The sequence below is a fragment of the Hemiscyllium ocellatum genome, chromosome 24 (assembly GCF_020745735.1).
Source record: "Hemiscyllium ocellatum isolate sHemOce1 chromosome 24, sHemOce1.pat.X.cur, whole genome shotgun sequence".
Taxonomy (NCBI): domain Eukaryota; kingdom Metazoa; phylum Chordata; class Chondrichthyes; order Orectolobiformes; family Hemiscylliidae; genus Hemiscyllium; species Hemiscyllium ocellatum.
The window spans coordinates 30,007,116-30,028,085 of NC_083424.1; the positions used below are offsets into that span (position 1 = coordinate 30,007,116).

General features: G+C 42.4%; 1 protein-coding gene across 1 annotated transcript; it reads left to right on the forward strand.

Moving 5' to 3' along the window:
- The first annotated feature begins 2,709 nt into the window (after positions 1-2,709).
- LOC132827461 (hydroxycarboxylic acid receptor 3-like) lies at positions 2,710-11,481 on the forward strand. Its single transcript, XM_060844146.1, has 3 exons — positions 2,710-3,392; positions 9,709-9,845; positions 11,332-11,481. Exons 1-3 carry the CDS (start codon positions 2,711-2,713, stop codon positions 11,479-11,481), a joined length of 969 nt encoding a protein of 322 aa, XP_060700129.1. The 5' UTR covers position 2,710.
- The last annotated feature ends 9,489 nt before the right edge of the window (positions 11,482-20,970 follow it).

The following is a 20,970-nucleotide window of genomic DNA, read 5'->3' on the forward strand; positions in this document are numbered from 1 at the left end:
TACCCAACACAGGACAACACTCTCACAGACCTGCAAAAGACCTCTACTGTTCTTCATCCACAGAAGAATCCATATACTAAACAAACAGTTCTTCCTAGCCATATCGGAAATTAAAGACAGTAAGTACCAAAAACTTTCATGTACTTACCCCCACACTCTGGGTTCCTCAACTGTTCCAGAATCTTCGATCGGCCTACGAAATCACTCGGGCGCCATTTACCACGCTGCGCAGCAGCAACCGACGCCGCGAACCATGACGTCACTTCCGCCCCCACCGACCTCGCAGCCTCCGCGATCGCCGTCCAAACAACCGCCTTCAAGCGCCAGGAAGACCATCACCTGTAGATTCGCGCCCTCCTCGTAGTCCACGGCTATCAGGAATAACACTGTTTTGTCGTCGCCACAGCCAATTCTGCCCCCTCGGTTGCCGTCGCCGCAGCCACTTCCGCCCCTAGTGACATCACTAACGGCAGGCGTCTCCGCCTCCACGCCGATCTCCGTCACCATGCCTAGTTCCGCCCCCACGCCGATTCCGACACCACGCCTAACCCCGCCCCCACGCCGATTCCGTCACGACGCCAAACCCGTTCACACGCCGATTCTGTCACCACGCCTAGCCCCGCCCCCACGCTGATTCCGACATCACGCCTAACCCGTTCACACGCCGAATCTGTCACCACGCCTAGCCCCGCCCCCACGCCGATTCCGACACCATGCCTAACCCCGCCCCCACGCCGATATCCGTCACCACGTCTAACCCCGCCCCCACGCCGATCTCCGCCAGCACGTCTAACCCCGCCCCCATGCTGAAATCCGTCACCATGCCTAACCCCGCCCCCACGCTGATCTCCGCCCGCACGCCTAACCCCGCCCCCACACCAATCTCCGTCCCCGCCCCACTCCCAGCTCTCGCTCCACACCAGGTCCTAGCTCCCAGCTTGCCGTTTTTACATCATTCCCCCAGACCCCCCCTCTCTGAGGATGAAAGATCTGTCCTCAGCAGAGGCCTCACCTTCATTCCCCTAAGCTCTTGGATTAACGAGTTCAACACACAGCGAGACATTGAACAATTCTTCTCCGCTTTCGCCTACTTTTTCAACCAGGATTCTCGCCCACCCTCTGACGACCCTTTCTCCCGCCTCCAGCACACCCAATCCACCTAGACACCCTATGCTGGCCTCTTACCTGCCCTCGATCTCCTCATAGCTAACTGCCGTCGCGACATTAACCGCCTCAACCTCTCCACCCCTCTCACCCACTCTAACCTCTCACCTTCGGAACATGCAACCCTCCACTCCCTCCATTCCAACCCCAACCTCACTATCAAACCGGCAGTCAAGGGAGGCGCGGTAGTAGTTTGGCGCACTGAACTTTACACCTCTGAGGCTAAACGCCAGCTCATGGACACCTTCTCCTACGCCCCCTTGACCATGACCCCACCTCCCACCAGCAAACCATCATCTCCCAGACCATCCATAACCTCAGCACCTCAGGGGATCTCCCATCCACCGCCTCCAACCTTATAGTCCCACAACCCTGCACCTACCGTTTCTACCTCCTGCCCAAAATCCACAAACCTGACTGCCCCGGCCTCAGCCTGCTCCTGCCCCACCGAACTCATCTCTGCATACCTCGACACAGTCTGTTCCCCTTACTCCAAGAACTCCCCACCTACGTTTGGGACACCACCCATGCCCTCCACCTCCTCCATGATTTTCGCTTCCCCGGTCCCCAACACCTTACCTTCACCATGGACATCCAGTCCCTGCACACCTCCACCCCCCATCATGAAGGACTCAAAGCCCTCCGCTTCTTCCTTTCCCGTCGTACAACCAGTACCCTTCCACTGACACCCTCCTTCGACTGACTGAACTGGTCCTCACCCTGAACAACTTCTCTTTCCAATACTCCCACTTCCTCCAAACCAAAGGAGTAGCCATGGGCACCCGCATGGGCCCCAGCTATGCCTGTCTCTTCATAGGTTATGTGGAGCGGTCCATCTTCTGCAGCTACACTGGCACCACCCCCCCACCTTTTCCTCCGCTACATCGATGACTGTATCGCTGCTGCCTCGTGCTCCCACGAGGAGGTTGAACAGTCCAACCACAAGGGATGAACTCAGATTTCTTCAGTTTCATCATTTCCACTCCCCTCCACCTTGTCTCAGTCAAATCCCTCGAACTCAGCACCACCTTCCTAACCTGCACCTTCCTCCTTCCTCTTCTTCCTAACCATGCCGCCCCCAACCCCACTCCGGCCTATCACCCTCACCTTAACCTCCTTCCACCTATCGCATTTGCAATGCCCCTCCCCCAAGTCCCTCCTCCCTACCTTTTATCTTAGCCTGCTGGACACACTTTCATCATTCCTGAAGAAGGGCTCATGCCTGAAATGTGATTCTCCTGCTCCTTGGATGCTGTCTGATCTGCTGCGCTTTTCCAGCAACACATTTTCAGCTCTGATATCCAGCATCTGCAGTCCTCACTTTCTCGTCGATGAGTTTATCACAATCCTACCTACAATGGGCAACTTGACTTCGTCGTGTACTTTAGTCAAAGAAGTCAATGCATCCTACAATGCACCAATAATACTTGTAACCTTTATCTTGGGATTTATTGGAAACGTCGTTGCTTTATGGATCTTCAGTTTTCATATGAAATCCTGGAAACCAAACACAGTTTATTCACTGAACCTGGCAATTGCAGACACTATGTTAATCTGCTGTTTACCATTTCGAGCAGACTACTATATCCGGGAGAAGAACTGGATTTATGGGGATGTTCCTTGTCGTCTAAAAGTACTTTTTATTTCCTTAAATCGAGCAGGAAGCATCATGTTCCTCACAGCGATGGCAATCAATCGGTATTTTAAAGTAGTCCACCCTCACCACAGGGTGAATACGACTTCTACAAAGTGTGCAGTGAAGGTAGCCGGCAGCTTGTGGATTCTGGCCGTGGCAGTTTGCTCACATCTTTTAGCAGAACCTCGCTCCTTCGAGCACGACAACCGGACATACTGTGAACCCTTTGACATGTCGAATCCTCTCCGTCCCACAGCAATTTGGACCGATATTGTTTTTATTCTTTTCAAGTTTGCTATCCCGGCTCCGATTATCCTCTTCTCCACGTCCTGCATCATCTGGAAGTTAAACCAGATAAAAATTGAGTTGAGAAGTAAATACAAAAGAGCAATGAAGCTTGTGATCGCGGTGGCTGCAGTGTTTGTGATTTGTTTCTTACCCACAAACATTGCCGTTATTGCTGTGTTAATCGCGAAACTCAGAGGCGCTGAAGGCTGCAAATCATATGAGACAGCTGTTCATGTCTTTTATAATACACTATTTATGACATATCTGAACAGTGTCCTGGATCCAGTTATTTACTACTTTTCAAGTTCGACATTCAAAAATGCTTTAATGAAAGCAGTTACTTCTCTGAATCTAAATTGTGCCAGATCAAAAACTGATAGTGTGAGAGAATCCTCAGGAGAAATAGATGGTGGTCATCAATCAAAAAGGACAGCGGTCTGTCATAACTGTGAGCCGTCCCAAACTGTGTCGACTTTGTGTGCATTACCCAGTAGTTAATAATGTGCCTGTCTTTAAATTATTGTCAATACATTGTTGCAAAATGCTGAAATTTCTTGGATTTTTAGATATTGTAAAATCAATTAATCTGTTTCTATGGAATATATAAAAAAACTGTTTTTACGTCACGTTTTCCACGTGCTTAAAGCTTGCAACATTTTACTCTGCAACATTGACTAGGGATTTTCAATGATGAAGTGTTTAGCTCCACAAAGAGCTAAATTATTGTAATTAATAAAGAAAAGATTGAAGACAAATTGGATGAAAGATAGCGATAATGGCGTTGTTTCTTAACTCCGGTATTGCGCATGAATGGCTAAGGACAGCAGCATGAGAGATGTAAGTTTGTAAGTGCACGATATTACTCATCGTATTGTGCTGGTGAGCTAAAGTGATTCAATGCAAATGAGTCCTACACTTTATTCTCTCCACAGACGCGGCCAGACTTGTTGAGTTTCACCAGTGATTGTTTCAGACTTCCAGCATCAGTATCAGTAATTTGTTTTTATTTAGACGTTTACTGTGAATTGACTGGCCAATCAACGGTGGGTTCGGCACTGCCGAGAAGATTGAAGGATTGGGCCATTGCTGTGAAGGGGTGCCAGCTGCATTGATGGCACAGAATCCAAGGTTTACCCGGAGCTTGAAGCAGACCGTGGTGTGAGCTGTTCTGTGGGAATTTATTGGTGAGACGTGAGGGGTGTGGTTGGATGAGGTCCTGAAGAAATCAAATTAATCTCTATCAATCATTGATATTTACGAAAAACAAATCTTTATAGCACAGGTAGCGACAAATACAGATAACACAACACCTTCCCTGAGTAAGTCATGTGCCATTGTCAGGACAGATCCAGCAGGGGTGGAACACTGTTGGGAAGGTTAAAAATCTCACAACACCAGGTTGTAATCCAACAGGTTTAATTGGAAGCACAGCAGCTTTCGGAGCGTCTCTCCTTCATCAGCTGATTGTGGAGGGCTCAATCCTAACCCAGAATTTATAGCAAAAATTTACAGTGTGATGTAACTGAAATTATACATTGAAAAATTGATTGTTTAGTCTTTCATCTGTTTGAATACCATGATAGTTTCACATCTTTCATGTGTAAATCACAAAACCTTTTTTTAAAAGTTGCATTCTCAGGTTTGCTGTTAACAATGGCTGATAGGTTAGAATGGAGACACATAATCCAGGGTGAGACACTCCTCTAACTAAGCTACTTAAGTACAATATAAGTATAATGGTGAGAGGTCAGCTGATGGGCAGTGGAGGTTTTGCTGACCTCAAGTTTGCAAAGTGTCCAATATGGAAGAGTAGTCAGGTGTGCATTGGAATAGTTAACTCCAGACAAGTAAGGAAGGGATAGGTAAAAGTTTTAGCTGCACCAGTGTCAGATTTACAAGGATATTACTGAGACTGGGTTGGATAGACTGGGACTTTTTCATCTGGTGTGCCGGAGCCTGAGGGATAACACCATAGAGGTTTATAATTTCATGATGGGCATGGATAAAGTGAATAGTCATGATCTTTTGCCTAGAGTAGGGGAGTGTGCGAAATAATGCTGCACCCTGGAAAAAATATACCAACATAATTTTTTAAAAAAAGACAGCCTCATAGCTTCCTTATTATTTCAGCCCATCTCTGCCTTCACACAAACGGACTAGATTTTGGAGTTAAATGAAAGACATCGACTGTGAGAGAAAATGTGAAGTTACAGCGACCATGCAGCCGTAATAAATGCTTTATTTCCCTCCAACTGGAAATGGCGCCTTTTTTTCAAACCCAACGCCGCCGTTTCACACAGACTTTTCCTCAAGAGGAGAATAACTAAGCCCCAGGGTATCGTTCGTGTCATACACACACACACACCTGTGTCCTCTACTTCTCAATAAATGGTGTTCCTTTTCCATTCCCTTGTTGCCTCTTTATCACTCCAACTTTGTCCCTTTTCTGGGGTTGACTCCCAGTAACGGTCACCCCAGTAAAACTCTCTCGTCACTAACCGCCACTTCCCTCGCGCGCACTTAACGGCGTGAGTTTAAAGGCCCTCACGAGACCCGACCATGAGCCAGACACAACTAATACGGACTTCTAAAGGTTGGCCATGTCTAATGAATCACATTTTTTTGAGTAAGGTACTGAAGTTGAGGACGCGAGGATGTTTATGGCAGATACAAGATACGGTCTGCATGTATATTCAATTTGAAAGTACTTGACAAGTGTGGGATATTGCCAAAGCAGTGTTTCTTCTGCAATCATAATTGCTTATGCAAGGTAATTGAACTCACACCAATGTATAATTGTTTCAACCAAGAGCTGAGTTAACAAGAATGAAAACTATGTGAAGGAAGTATATAACTGTTTTTGCATTTGCTAAAATGTGCATACAAGAATGAAATGTGCCTGCAAACAATGGTAGATGTTACAGATAAGGTGCTGTGAGGGGAGGGGGTGTAGGTTAAGCTAGATATGACTGTACAAACAGTTACAAGCTTCTGCTAAACCAAAAAAAACGGAAGAGGTCATAAGGCTCAGTATGGGCAAAGAATGGAAGGAAATATTGCTTTAGCTGGCAAGGAAGCAGATGGCAGTGGAGGAAGATATATAACAGTGGACCACAGAGTGATGTGGTGACTCGGCCAAGCAGGACATACAATTTGTTATGCACAAAGCCGGATGAGGCCAGAGATAAACAGCCAGGTTAGAGTAGTGGGAGATGTAAACAGAAGAGGAGAGAAAGAGAAATGAATTGTATATAAGATATGTACTTGCGAAACTCTGTGTGTCTATTTTAGACACCACGCTTGCAAGCGTATAATGAATGAAACTGCTGCTTCAGAGCTTGTGTCGGACTGAAATTATTGAGGTGAGTGGGTTTTATTTCCCACACAAGTGTATGCTGACAAATGTCTACACCTTGATTACTCAACATATTTATCAATGACTTAGATACTGCAATGATCATTTATCCAAGTCTACTAATAGCATATTGAATGGTGGTCCGACCAGTAATTTGAAGTGAGCATAAAGAAATATTGATAGTGAGTGGGGCAGCCTGAAACAGGTGGTAAGTGTGAGACCATCCTTTTTCGATCAAAAAACGGTAAATGCAAGAAATATTCAAATGGAAAAAGTTGAGAGTAGTAAAGCCGAGAACAATTTTAGATCGATGTATATATACTACTAAAATCTAGTAATCAGATACAAAATATAATTGAAATGGTTAATGGGAAACTCATCTTTGAACCATTCTTCACAGCTAATGGAGTACAAGGCAAAACACATGCTTGTGTCTGTTTATGGCTAGTCTGTCCTCGAACAGAGAGCCAATCTGTGGCCAGTGGCTATAGCTTAAGGGATGCTACAATCATCAAACTAATTGACCAAGAAATTCTCCCCCTCTTACTGTCTGTCAGAGTGCAATTGAAGAATTACATATTGATAATCAACCTGTCTCTTTAGCCACGTACTGTGTATAAACATATTTTCCTTTGCTGAAAGATCCTGTAGTGGGACTCCAATCCAGAGCTTCTGGTTCAGAGGCAGGGACACTGCTCACTGCAAGGCAACCTAATAACAAGGACTGTGAGCAGCATATTACACGATGTTTTTTAAAAGTGATGAAAAACTCCCAGGCTGAACCTTGCACATGACCATCCATGTTCTGGAGATTCTTTGGCCTGGCAAAGACCTGAATAATGGGATACAACCTATACCTTATTCCTCCTGTTCATATTCTCAATTAGAATCTCCGCTGCCCTGTTTGAGAGATGGAGTTGGTGTCTTTACTGCAGATATTGCCATATTATCCTGTTCTCGTAAACATACCTAGTATCACATTTGGCCATTTTGAGGGTAGGAAACACTGATTTTTGAAAAATTACATCAATGGTGCATTAAAACACATGATACACAATGTTGTATGTTTTGGATTCTAATTAGCCCAAGAATTGTCAGTTTGATATATGACATGATTACTTAAAATCCATGTGAACTCATTGAAAAGAACTATCCAGCAGATCTTGCAGCATCTGTGGACAGAGAAATTGAATTAATGTTTTAGATTGAACAGCTTTCACCAGGACTGATGTGACAAAATCTTGTACTGGAGGTATTTTGCTCCAAAATTTGGGGTCAGATTTTCTGAGGATTGGCAATCTCATCAAATGGCCACTCCAGCCCTTTCTACTTTTACAAAGAAAGAGAGATCCACAATTCTGTGAGGGGATTCTGCTCAAGACTACCTCAGAAATGCAGAAGCATAATTCTGTTCTCACCATTGTTTCATAGCCTAGGACAGTCAGAGGAAGGCAAACGCCATTCCTTTTTCACAGCAGTCATTTGCCACATTCTGACATTAGAAGGCTCTGACAGCCACTTTGACAGCTGCTGTCAAAGTGTAAGTACATCAGGTAATAGTGTTGTTAGTGGGTGCCAGCTGGGTCAAATACCATGGCAAGGAGCTGGCGTGTTAGTGTTCAAGGTTAATGAAGCAGTGCTTGTACGTGGGGGTGGTAAGAGAAATTGGGTCTGGCAGGAGAGGGACGGTCAGGACGAGTGGTGTTCAAGAGATCGGTGTGGGGTGGTATGTTTTAGACTATAAGGGGGAAGGTGGCGGGATCAGCTTCGGCTCAACAAGGATTGGGTGTATGTGGTCTGTGGCAGATAAAATTGGAGGAATGTGCAGGTGTTTCTTTGGTTGGCTTAATGGTTACTTGGGCGTTAGAATGTATATTTAATAGATCTTTTCCTAAGTATTTCACTTACTTCACAATATTCCGATTGAAATTCTGTGATTTAAGTGGAGACTTTGGAAGGGTTGCATGTGTAGAAGAATGGGCCAGCGGATTCTTCAATTTCCCAGGCAGTTCCTTTGGATTGTGCTATGACAGGGAATCCATAGCATGCCCTGTGTGCAAACCCCAGCTATATTATCTAGATTGTCTGGACTAACTATTTTAAAATGCAAAGGTCATAAAAGTTACAGGTAGTAATGAAAAAAGGAAATTTAATAAAACATAAAAGTGCTTGTCATATGACAGGATATAGGATGGTAATTTGTTTACTCAAGTTAGATAAACAGCAGTGAGAAGGATTTGCAATTCGTGGGAAATGTGGTAAGATTCTCGGTCAAGGATTAACAGAGTTTAGACAAAGCTGACAGGATGAAACTTCTGTCTTCATAATGCTGCTGGAGTCAGTACAACAGATACTGCACTGACTCTAGGTCAGGTGACAGTATATCTGACCTGTACGGGCATTGCCCATGCACTCATACTGGGAAGGACAACTCTGATGAGGAAAGACAAAGATGGATGGATGAACCATGGTTATTATGTCAATAGTTACAATAAGCTTTGGGTTACGCCAGTAGACGGACATGTCTGCCCAACTCACCTCTGCCTATTCTAGTTGATTATGTTCATACACATACGCATGTAGGTAAGGAGGGAATGGTGGACAGAATTCTCCAAACATGGTAGAATTCCCACCTGCAATAAAAAGCAAAACGAGCAGCTGCAAATTACCTAATTTGTCAACATCATAATCCCAGGAACAGAGTAAAGTGTCCACCACGTGAAACGCCCTGGCCAAGTGCACCATTTGATACTATCACGTTAGATTTTATAGAGTTACTTAGATGCTACTTTTAAAAGTATTGCTTAGTGATAATCGATTGTATTTAGTAAATCGATTGAAGCTTATCTCTGTACTGACTGCACAGCAACAGCTACATGTAAAATTCTGCTAAGGGAAATCGTACCCAGATTTGGACCAGTAACGGTCTCTTCCGATAATGGCCCCCACTTCTGTGCAGAGCTAAACAAAGCACTACACTAATGTTTGATTACGAATCAAAAATTCCATTGTGCCAATCATCCCTAAGCAGAGGGAATTGTAGAACGAGCCAGTGGTACCTTAAAAGGTCAGCTCAGCAAATTGTCAGAAGTAACGGGCCTTAAATAGCTGCAAGTGCTCCCAATTGCCCTTTTTAATTTAAGAACCATGACACAGAAAAAGATGGGATTCTTGGCAGCTGTACTGATATATGGAAAGCCCCTGAGGACTCCCGGATCTGCACCATTAACTGCTCAACACCCTGTTGATGTGCATGTCATGGCAGAAGAGATGCACAGATACCTGATTAAGCTAACCAAAGCATTCCAGTCAAAGAAGCCTATCAAGTACCAGAGAAGGAAGAAGAAAGAGCTCCAACGTTTAAAAATATTAATCCTGGTGACTGTACTATTCAAGGAGAAAGTGAGGTCTGCAGATGCTGGAGATCAGAGCTGAAAATGTGTTGCTGGAAAAGCGCAGCAGGTCAGGCAGCATCCAAGGAACAGGAACACATTTTCAGTTTCGACTATGTACTATTGACAGACTCTAATTATGAAAAGTGGGTCCTCTACTGCAGTTTCAGTTGTCAAAAGAACTTGATATAGACCCTTCCAGCAAAGGTAGAAGGATATTCAACACTGGGCTATAAAGGACATTGCAAGCATGTATCCCCCTCACCGTCTTAGTGTTAGTATCGATACAAGCATCCAATGAAAATCCAATCCAAATACGTGTGCCCGAATGTAACCCACCCATCTGTGGTATCTCAGACCGACTAGACTCCAAAGTGACTGTATAAATTAAAACTGTACGAATACCATTCGAAGTTAGGAATGCAGCTGCCCAGCTGAACCTCATTTAAACTACTCTCATTGTGTATCCAAACATCATTCTCAACCTTATTGTCATTGTTGCAACACTTTTAAGTCAGTCATCATGAGATGGCACAATTCCATAACCTCATCCACTCCGCCAATAGAAACCTGTTACTTTGAAATGTTTGTCTGTTCCCCTCTCAAAATGAACTGCACAGATTGCAGTATTGAGCACATGGTACCGAAATCACCAAACCCTAAGGCACCTATTGCCATGAGACTGACTACTTATACTTTCTCGATGGAATCATCTCTTATCTGACCTACTGGCACTGACAGAAATACTTTAACACATTTCCTGTATTCAGTTACTACTGTATTTAACAGGACAAGCTGGAAAGATGAAGAAAGACTCCCAATTTTCTTTCTGGTACAAGTGGTTTCTCTATTCAAGCTAAACCACCCCCAACAGCCCCACCCAACCCAATCTGTTATCTGTTCACTCTTCCATCATTCTGATGTACAGTGTATAAATAGGATTCACCCAGTTATGCAGTCCCTCAATTGTGATGGAAACACGCATCGCTGTATGAAGTGCACTAACAAACCTGAAGGATTCAACGTTAATGTTGTTCTGCTGTTAGAATGGTGTTTTGAAAGACCTTCCGGTACCCACGACATGGGTCAGGTGAAACAAAAGCTATGCAAAAATATTATCAAAGGCACTGGTCATATTCCTGCTCTTCAACTGTTAATATACTTAGACAACCAAACGTTTGATAGCACCCACTGTTTACAAGATTCAGCTCTCGCTCTGAGTGGATCATCATTCGCTTACAGAAGTGCACTCTTGGAACTCCTTTTAGCCTTAATTGGCTATGCGAAAACAAAACCTACTCATATTTACCCAATGACTGGAATGAACGTTGTGGCCTAGTACACACTTTACCACTTTTTACCCTCTACCATGAAGTATCTGAAGTAGATCTTGAATGGAATGCCCACCAACATATGAATCAGTACAGAACAAAATGTAGAAGAAAAACAAAATGGGACTGACACAGCTTCTTCTATCAATAAACCTGGTGATCCAGGTTGCTGGCTGGGGTGTTGAGATGGCCCTAGATCAGATAAGTGACCTTGTGTATGACATCAAAAAACTTGCCAACCCAACTACCCACGCTTTGAAGCTGGTGAGCAAAGAGTTACAGGAGCCCTGGATGATGACACTTCGCATTGGCTAGTGCTTGACTTCCTCCTTGCTAAAGAAGGAGGTGCTTGTCAGTCATTGGCCCGCAATATTGCACCTACATCGATGAATCCTCAAAGGGCATTTCAAAGACACAGATGTTTTCAACAAAACGGGTCAAGTCACAGGGAAGATACCTGCCCCACTGTCATCCAATTCATGTGGATGGAGTGTTATTTGCTGGCTAAGGTCACTGTGCGGATGGATCGTGTGGGATGTACTGATTAGTCCTTGGTCTCATCCTGGGAATATACATTGTTGTCGGCTTATTCATGAAATGGATATGGCTTTTCACCTAAACCAAACAGGAATCTGATTAATCGATCCTTCTCTACCTCCATGCCCGAGCTTCCATGTTGAAATCCAGTATCTTTTCAAGAAAGCCTATTTGTGATAGTACAGCATTTGTAAACCCGAAGCCAATTTGTGATAGTACATCAGAGTAGCCTGTCAGGGTTCTTGAAGAGCTGATGTCCTACTTTCTTGGGTTATTAGAACCCAGTTAGTTTAGCTTCTAGGTATCAGTGTTATTTTGTAACAGTGATGCTATTAGTAAATAAAGAGGATGACTCAAATTAAACGAAACTGTCTGCAAGAGGTTTTTTTTTTATTCCAAGCTACCAAAGAGTATGATTTCTGGGATGACCCAAGGGAGGCTTACAGTTTGAGTCCACAAGGGATTCCGTGGGCCGTCTCAAATCTGTACTTGATCACAACCAGGTGGGCAGACTATGCACCTTTTGCAAGCTTCCCACTGGACAGATTATAAATCAGACTCATTGGAGGAGGGAGATCCACAAACATCTTTAGCCTTAGCAATGGGGAAGCCCCACAATTCCGTGCAAAAGACAAGCTGAAGTATTTGCATCCATTTTCGGCCAAAGCTGCCAAGCCGATGATCCATCCCAACCTCTTCCTAAGGTCCCCAACACCATAAATGCCAATGTTCAGTCAATTTGATTCACTTCACATGATGAAAATGTGTTGCTGGTCAAAGCACAGCAGGCCAGGCAGCATCTCAGGAATAGAGAATTCGACGTTTCGAGCATAAGCCCTTCATCAGGATATCAAGGAAATGCTGAATGCACGGATAGAGAAAGAGACATTTTCCTTAACATTCAAGCTGTCAGAATGAGACATATACTCCAGTGAGATATTCCTCTAAGCCACTCGAGTATAGCTACAACACTGGCATGTGCCCAACAATGTGTCCAGGTTATCTGTCTCACAGGCCCACTAACCCCCCACCCAATCTGGTCAATTCTACTCTCACCAATCTACTTTTCAATCATCAGAAAATTGATAAACAATGTTACCAAATGGCACATACTTAACAAAAACCTGGTTAGCAATGTTCAATTTGGGTTCCACCAGCGTCACACAATTCCCAAGTCTTTGTTGCAATCCTGAATAAAATAACAGAGCTTCAGAAATGAGGTTATGTTTGTTTGGTTGTTGTCAGCTTCAATGTGTTTCTGAGGGTCACTTCCTACACATGACCATCTCCAGCTGCTTCAAAGACCTCCTCTCTAACATGAGGTCAGAAGTGAAGATATTAGCTGGTGATTGTACAATGTTCAGTGCCATTTGTGATATCCCAGATGCTGAACAGTCAGTGTCCATTGTGATGTAAAGTGTGTAATAAATATAATTTATTTTAGCGTTTCTTCTAACTTGTGGTATGTGGGCTTTTTTTTCTGATTATCTCTCCATGTCCTTCCTACTAAATCAATCAGTTCTCATTTCTCCATAATTAACTTCATCTGCCACTTGTTTATCTATTCCACTAACTAGTTTGACCTTAAGAACATCTAAACTGACCTCCACGCAATTCAGACTGCTTCATCTGCATACATTGAAATTGCATCTTGTACAGGAAGGGCTAGGTCATTAATAGATATTAGGAAAAGCAAATGTTGTCTTCTTTTAACTCATCGCAAGTTTTTTTTAAAGTGCTATCCAGAACTGATAGCAACTATTCAGGTTGTTTTGACAGCTCTTTGAAAGTTATATTCACTGAGTTTTGGTATATTTAGTCATCACAGCCTTAATTGCTCATGGATTATTTTGGACTGTAATGGTTTGTAAAGACACTTGCAGTTCTTTCTGACTTTTCTCTGTTTTAATTTGCTATTAGTAAAAGAATCTCTTCTGTCTGTGAGTTCTTCTTCAAGTTGGACTTAATAGAAACACGTATTTCTGTGTCTGTTTAAACCTCATAGTGGTTAGATTTATATAGACTGTACTCTTCCAAACTTGAACAACATTACTGTGATCTGATTTTTGCTGTGTGGAGTGCATTGAGATGCATGGACAAGGGTGTTGTCTGTTGGACTTGACTGGAGCTGCAGAATTCTCTTAGTCATAGAGTCATAGAGATATGCAGCACAGAAACAAACCCTTCAGTCCAAAACATCCGTGCCGACCAGATATCCCAACCTAATCTAGTCCCATTTGCCTGCATTTCACCCTTATCCCACCAACCCTTCCTATTCATATACCCATCCAGATGCCATTTAAATGCCGTAATTGTACCAGCCTCCATCACTTCCTCTGGCAGCTTATTCCAGTCACGCACCACCCTCTGCATGATAATGTTGCCCCTTAAGTGCCTTTTAAATTTTTCCCCTCCCATCCTGAACCTACGCCCTTTAGTTTGAGACACCCCCAACCCAGGGAAAAGACCTTATCTGGTTACCGTAACCATGCCCGTTATGATTTTCTAAATCTCTCCGAGGTCAACCCTCAGCCTCCAGGGAAAACAGCCCCAGCTTATGTAGCTTGTTCCGATAGCTCAAATCCTCCAACCCTGGCAACATATTTATTAATCTTTTCTGAACCCTTTCAAGTTTCACAACATCCTTCTGACAGGAGGGAGACCAGAATTGCATACAATTTCCAGAAGTGGCCTAACCAATGTACTGTACAGCTACAAAATGACCTCCCAACTCCTATACTCAATGCTCTGTCCAATAAAGGAAAGCATACCAAACATCATCTTCATTATCTTATATACCTGCAACTCCACTTATAAGAAATTATGAACCTGCACTCCAAGGTCTCTTTGTTCAGCAACACTCCCCTGGACCGTACCATGAAGTGTATATGTCCTACTCTGATCTGCCTTTCCAAAATGCGGCACCTCACATTTATCTAATTTAAATTCCATCTAAGTTATTTGCAGTTATTTCACTTCTGGGAAGATTGTTGCTCTGCTGGATAGCAAGGAGTTAGTTAAAGTTTCACTTTTGCTTGATCAAATCTTCAAAGCTATGGTGCCGCTACGTCACTGTAACAGAACTGTATCAATCAAGAAGATTGATGAAGCAATAATGTGGGATCTTTAGTTGAAGATAAGACTATATACAAATAGAGTTAGCTGGACGTCTATGGATAGTAAATGTAATTGCTACATCTGCTACTTGTAGACTGAAATAATACGTCACGTCCTGGTAAGGTGACTACAGCAGTTTAAGATGCACCTCTTAAAGGTGCATATACACAATAGGACAATATCTACTGCCCCTTCTGAACAGGAAATGACATCACCACAAACCCCAGGAACCCCATCCAGGAGAAAGATATAAATAGAAAATAGGAGACAACAGCTTCGCTTCACTTGGAGGTCGCCACTGATGATGTTACCTAGCCAGGTAACGAAACGTCTGGATATCAAACCTACAGCTCAGCGAGCAAACCTACACCCTAAACTGATTGGGATAGATTAAGTGACAGGCAGATGGAGTATAATTTCCGAAAACGTGAAGTTCACTTTGGGAGAAAGAATAAAAAGCATTAAATGGAAAGGAAGTACAGAATCTCAAGGTGTAGAGGGAGTTAAGTCATCAAGTGCATCAGCCACAAATCATGAGCATACCGGTACATCAATTGATTAAAATGGCTAATGGAATGCTCTCCTTTATTACGGAAGGAATTGAACATAAAAGTAATGATGGTAGGTAAGTGGTTCAGGGAAGTTCTACTGGATTGAAATGAATGGGTTGTCCTATGAGTAAAGATTGGACAGGTTGAGCTTCTTTTCACCGGAGTTTATAGGATTCTGAATGGTCTTGAAAGGTAGATATGGAAAAAAATTTTACTCTTGCGCTTGAGTCCAGCATTAATAACCACTGCATTGACTATAAGGTTGGTGTTTTAAAAGAGAGGTGAAGGATTTTCCTTTCTTCCAGGAGTAAATTTGGGAGCTGAAAAACTAGATAAAGGAGTTGATTGGAAATGTGGTGAGGGTCAAACATGATGGGTTTGACAGGGGCTACAATGTAGAAATGATCCTGAAGATTTAGGAGATGGTCACCTCGAATAATAGGCAGAGCCTGTAATGACAACTTCGAATGCGATCTGGTATCTGGATAGGTATATAATAAGAAGAGCTTAGAGGCATGTGGGCCAAATGTTGGCAAGTGGCACTAGATTAATTTAATATATCTAGTCGGTATGAATGAGTTGGACTGAAAGGTTTGTTTCTGTGCTGTACTACTCAATGATTCTATGAGTCTGTGGTAAGTCTTCCATTTTCATCTGATTCTCAATTGTGTCATAAAGATGAGAAATAGCATCATAGGTGGAGGAAGTTTGCTTTATCTGCAGGAGGGGACTCTCCATTTTGGGAATCTGTAAGGCCTTCAAGGGCCAATTGCATAGATTCGAGATTAAAGACATTTGAAACCATAAAATCTCACGTGCACTAATTCTTCTTATTTGTAGTTAGGTGAATACAAATATGAAGAATTAGTGGCAGTGAATCTACCCTAGACATCTCAGATGGTTCCAGTGGACGCAACTACAGCAAATATAATTCTGCTTGCCTTTTCTATCATTTTGCATGATTGCATTTGTTCGTATATTTTCACATCATAGCACAGCTGATTTTCAATAATGCACCAACATGTCAGTACAAATACACAACAGGAATGAAATTATAATTACAAATTACTTAAAAATCAAAGTACAGGCATTAATTTGCATGAATTAGAGTTCATTAAGTCAATGTCCAGTGAGGTTCTTGCAGTTGGATGCTGTTCCAGAGGATGTTTTTGAGGGAGGTGGATGCAGTTCAAGATGCAACATTATCATGCTTGCAGACAGGGAATTTATTCATTTCCCAACTGAAACTTAGGATTCTTTCTAAAAATCAGATTTTGAGAGAGGTCATGCTAAGAGACATACTGTAACTAAGCTTAGTGCTCCTGTATTCTGTCCTGACAAAAAAAGCAGACTGGAAAGAAGTCAAAGCTATGTCGATACAAATCTGTTCAAACCACTAGATTCAGTCATATAGTTGAGATTCCCAGTTGTGACAACTGAGCTAACAAGGTAAATTTGATATCCCTCATCAAAGCATTCTGTGGTGTAAGAGATAATTATGGAGGTCCATCTCATGCATAATGCATTTCCATACTTCCTTTGTTCATAATTGGCTGAGGTACACCTCTGGTGGATTGTTTGTTCGTGTACTTTTGCTTAACCTTTCTTGCATTGCGTAGACAGTCTATGTTACAGGAAGATGACATAGGTTCTGATTAGTGCTGTTGAGAACAGTGTGTCTGGCAAACAAAGTGAATATTTTATCTGTCATGCAAAGGAGCTTTTTCATAAAGTATGTGGACACATTTTCAGAAAAGCATGAAATCCAATGATTACCCATAGAGAGATGCTCATGTTGTAGATATTTATAACGAAGAAATACGTAAAAAATGTTGCTGGGGAAATCAGTGATCCAGATATTGTATTTTGGTCCTGTCACAAGTTTTAGGCTAAACATTGGGGCAGTTGTCACTGTATTATAAAACTATGGTCCATGGTTAAGAAAGTGTTGCCTCCAGCTGACGACAAAACAACTGCATGGTCCAGGAAGAATAGCATTTAAAATTCAAAATGTGCAAAAAGCAACTTTCCAACTTCTGTGATGCCAAGTAATAGAAACACTACACATATTTTACAATCAAGAATCTTGGGTAAGAAGGCACATCTATTGAAGTGGCACAATGCATTCCACTGCTATCAATTTTAATAAGTACTGAAACTGCAAGAGCTAGCAAGGTTTGGGAGAAAAAGCAAGCAATGAGCTAGTTAATGATCAGTCAATTGATGAGTGTACAGCTAATGTAAATAAAGATAGATATGATAGATGTCACTTGACAAAGGCATTATAATGTGAAATGCTGATGTCACTTGAAAGTGACAAGTTGGAAGCAGAATATCTGACTTTCTTCCCAGGAAAAATCCTCAGAAACTGTGGCAGGAAAGAAACTGAGATTCTGGATACTGCAAAGAAGAAATTGTTATTTCAGCAGGAAGACATCCTTTGTTAAGGAAATGTAAGTGATTAAAGCTCCTGCGGTTTAAAAGGATCTCCAGGAACAGCCATGAAACGAGTCAAAGACAATGATCTTCCACCCATCAAACCACCAGACATTGAACTCGAAAGAAATATGTTCTGGAGAATATTGAAACCTCCAGATCATTTGAATTTGCAAGCTCAGAGAATCAGAAAAAGATGGGGTACCAATAAGTTTAATATATCTGCACCATATATATTACTTATAAAATAAAAAGCTTGGGGGGAAGGGGATGCGATATTGTGTATGGGTCTGAAAGGGTTACTACTGAGGCATCACCACCAAGGACTACCTAAAATAACCAGCCACCATGGTGATATTGTATAGACCTGTAAGTACAACAATTTAGGATCTTAATGGAATGAGACTTAACTACTACTCCTCCACAAAGTCTCTGTAACAATAGGAATGTAGCTGCAAATGTGTTGCTGGTCAAAGCACAGCAGGCCAGGCAGCATCTCAGGAATAGAGAATGTAACCTGTAACCAGTTACTAACATGAAATAAATAACCAGTTCTTAAGGAGGATCACTTGGCCTAAAACATTGACTCTGCTTTATCTTCACAGATATTGCCAGATCTGCTGAGTTTCTGTTTTTAAATGTCATAAAGCATATCTTGTTAAGTACAAGAAACTCTTCCAATTAGAGCAGGAAATTGTTTGCCTATACCATGCTAGACCACACAGCCTTTAGTTTCCTACACTTAAAGAGAATGATGACAGCAGCCTTCATAATGAGCAAAAGCTCATCCAGCTGAGTCACTTGGCATGCCCATGAAGCAGGCTATTCAGCCCATTTTGCCCTTTGTCAGTTCTGAACTACCATTTAGCTGCACTCCCTGCTGTTCTGCCATAGTTCCATACTTTTTTCCCCTTTAAAGGTTATATCAATTCCCTCTCAAACATTGCTGTTTAATTTGCTTCAATAGCTTAACAACCTGCAGTCAAAAACAACTCCTTGTTTCTGTGACTCTCTTTCCAATTTGTTTAACCAACAATAATGAGCAGCAAAGAGAAACAGTAAGCAGCTATATAGTGGTTATTTGCTGCATTCTAAGAGTATATCAGTTGTGTGAAGGTCCATTTATTACAAGCTAAAAATGCAAGTGACGTTTTCATAAGTGAACTGATAAAGGTATGTGGAAATTTCTGGTGCATTAACAATGAGGAAGTTGGAAGATGGGGAAATGCATCAGTAGAATCAAAATTTCAAAGAAATGATCTGCTATTCTCATAATTTAAGGTTGATTGAAATTGACAAGGATGGAGAAATACTGAATAAGCATATGTCAAAGAAAATAACAGTTCACATAAACATAGTATTGCAGAGGAACCAATTTTAACTACAAAAATGTATGTTAGTGGAATGGTTAGAATAACAAAGAAGTATTGTTGGTGTTATGATTTACAGAGATAGTGCACTAGAATTCATGTTCCACTATTCCCTGAGTTGTCACAAGAGCTAAACATTTTATGAAGTACACAAAGTACCTGACTTTCAGACTCAGATTGATATAAAGCATGAACCAGGAATCTAGACTGAAGAAGAATCATTATTTTTTCCAGGCAACTAGACTCCAGAAACAGGGAAACAATTATAAACTACTGACATATAATACTAGTAATTAAAATGTTAAATCCCCTTCTAAACGGCCCCTTAAATACACACAGGCAGACAAAAAGACTGGGAAGAGAGATTATGGAACAAAAGGGAAAAAACTGGAAAGACACTTCTGTTGTCTTTATTCCCAGGTTCTGTTGCTGAGAGAGTCTTTGTCATTTTCCTGCTGGTCAGTTCATGGCTTTGTCGCCATTTTTCTTCAGGAGCTCCACTGGTTGGTAAGAGACACAGGATGGCTGGTTCACTTCTAAAAATCCTTTGACTTATCAGTGAAAAGTCACAGCTTACAAAAACAGTTGCAGGTGTGATGATGCTGCGATTTTAATGAGGTAATGTTGTCCTTGTTTTTTCAGGAAGTCGTAAAACCACAGGTTCCGAAAAGTCTGGCTCGGATGGGTTTGAGGGCCAATTTATTTATAGGTAATCGATACTGCCTCAGGCAAAAGGCTTTTAAGTTTAAAAAAAAACAGTTGGACAATGAAAGGGGAGTGACCAGTTCTCCTGGTTCAGCTTATCTCTGGTTTGATTTTATTTTTGGTAGTCTGGCTATTCACTGGAAGTAGTCAGGCAGTTTGAGGCTACTGGTCCAAGGAATAGCTAGTTGGAAGAGGGTGTCCATGCTGCCAACTCTCTCTCTCTCTCTCGTAAGATCGCGTGTATTATTTTACCTCTTGAGCCATACAGTTGTAGAGTCATAGAGATGTGCAGCATGGAAACAGACCCTTCGGTCCAACCCGTCCATGCCGACCAGATATTCCAACCCAATCTTGTCCCTCCTGCCAGCACCCGGCTCATATCCCTCCAAACCCTTCCTATTCATAAACCCATCCAAATGCCTCTTACATGTTGCAATTATACCAGCCTCCACCACTTCGTCTGGCAGCTCATTGCATACACGTTCCACTCTCTGTGAAAATGTTGTCCCGTAGGTCTTTTTTTTTAACCTTTTCCCCTCTCACCCTAAACCTATGCCCTCTCGTTCTGACTCCCTCACCCCAGGGAAAAGACTTTGCCTATTTACCCTATTCATGCCCCTCATAATTTTGCAAACCTCTATAAGGTCACCCGTCAGCCTCCGATGCTCCAGGAAAAACAGCCCCAGCCTGTTCAGCTTCTAATCCTGGCAACATCCTTGTAAATCTTTTCTGAACCCTTTCAGGTTTCACAACATCTTTCTGATAGGAAGGAAACCAGAATTGCACACAATATTCCACCAATGGCCGAACCAATGTCTTGTACAGCCGCAACATGACCTCCCAACTCCTGTACTCAATACTCTGACCAATAATTGAAAGCGTACCAAACGCCGCCTTCACTATCCTAACCACCTGCGACTCCACTTTCAAGGAGCTAAGAACCTGTACTGCAAGGTCTCTTTGTTCAGCAGCACTCCCTAGGACCTTATCATTAAGTGCTTAAGTCCTGCTAAGATTAGCTTTCCCAAAATGCAGCACCTCGCATTTATCTGAATTAAGCTCCATCTGCCACTTCTCAGCGCATTGGC

Coding starts and splice junctions, on each gene's coding strand:
- LOC132827461 (XM_060844146.1), top strand. CDS start 2,711: ATGTTAATCTGCTGTTTACCATTTCGAGCAGACTACTATATCCGGGAG. Junction 3,393..9,708: donor AGTTATTTACTACTTTTCAA/GTTCGACATTCA, acceptor ATGTCATGGCAG/AAGAGATGCACAGATACCTG. Junction 9,846..11,331: donor CTGTACTATTCAAGGAGAAA/GTGAGGTCTGCA, acceptor CTGGTGATCCAG/GTTGCTGGCTGGGGTGTTGA.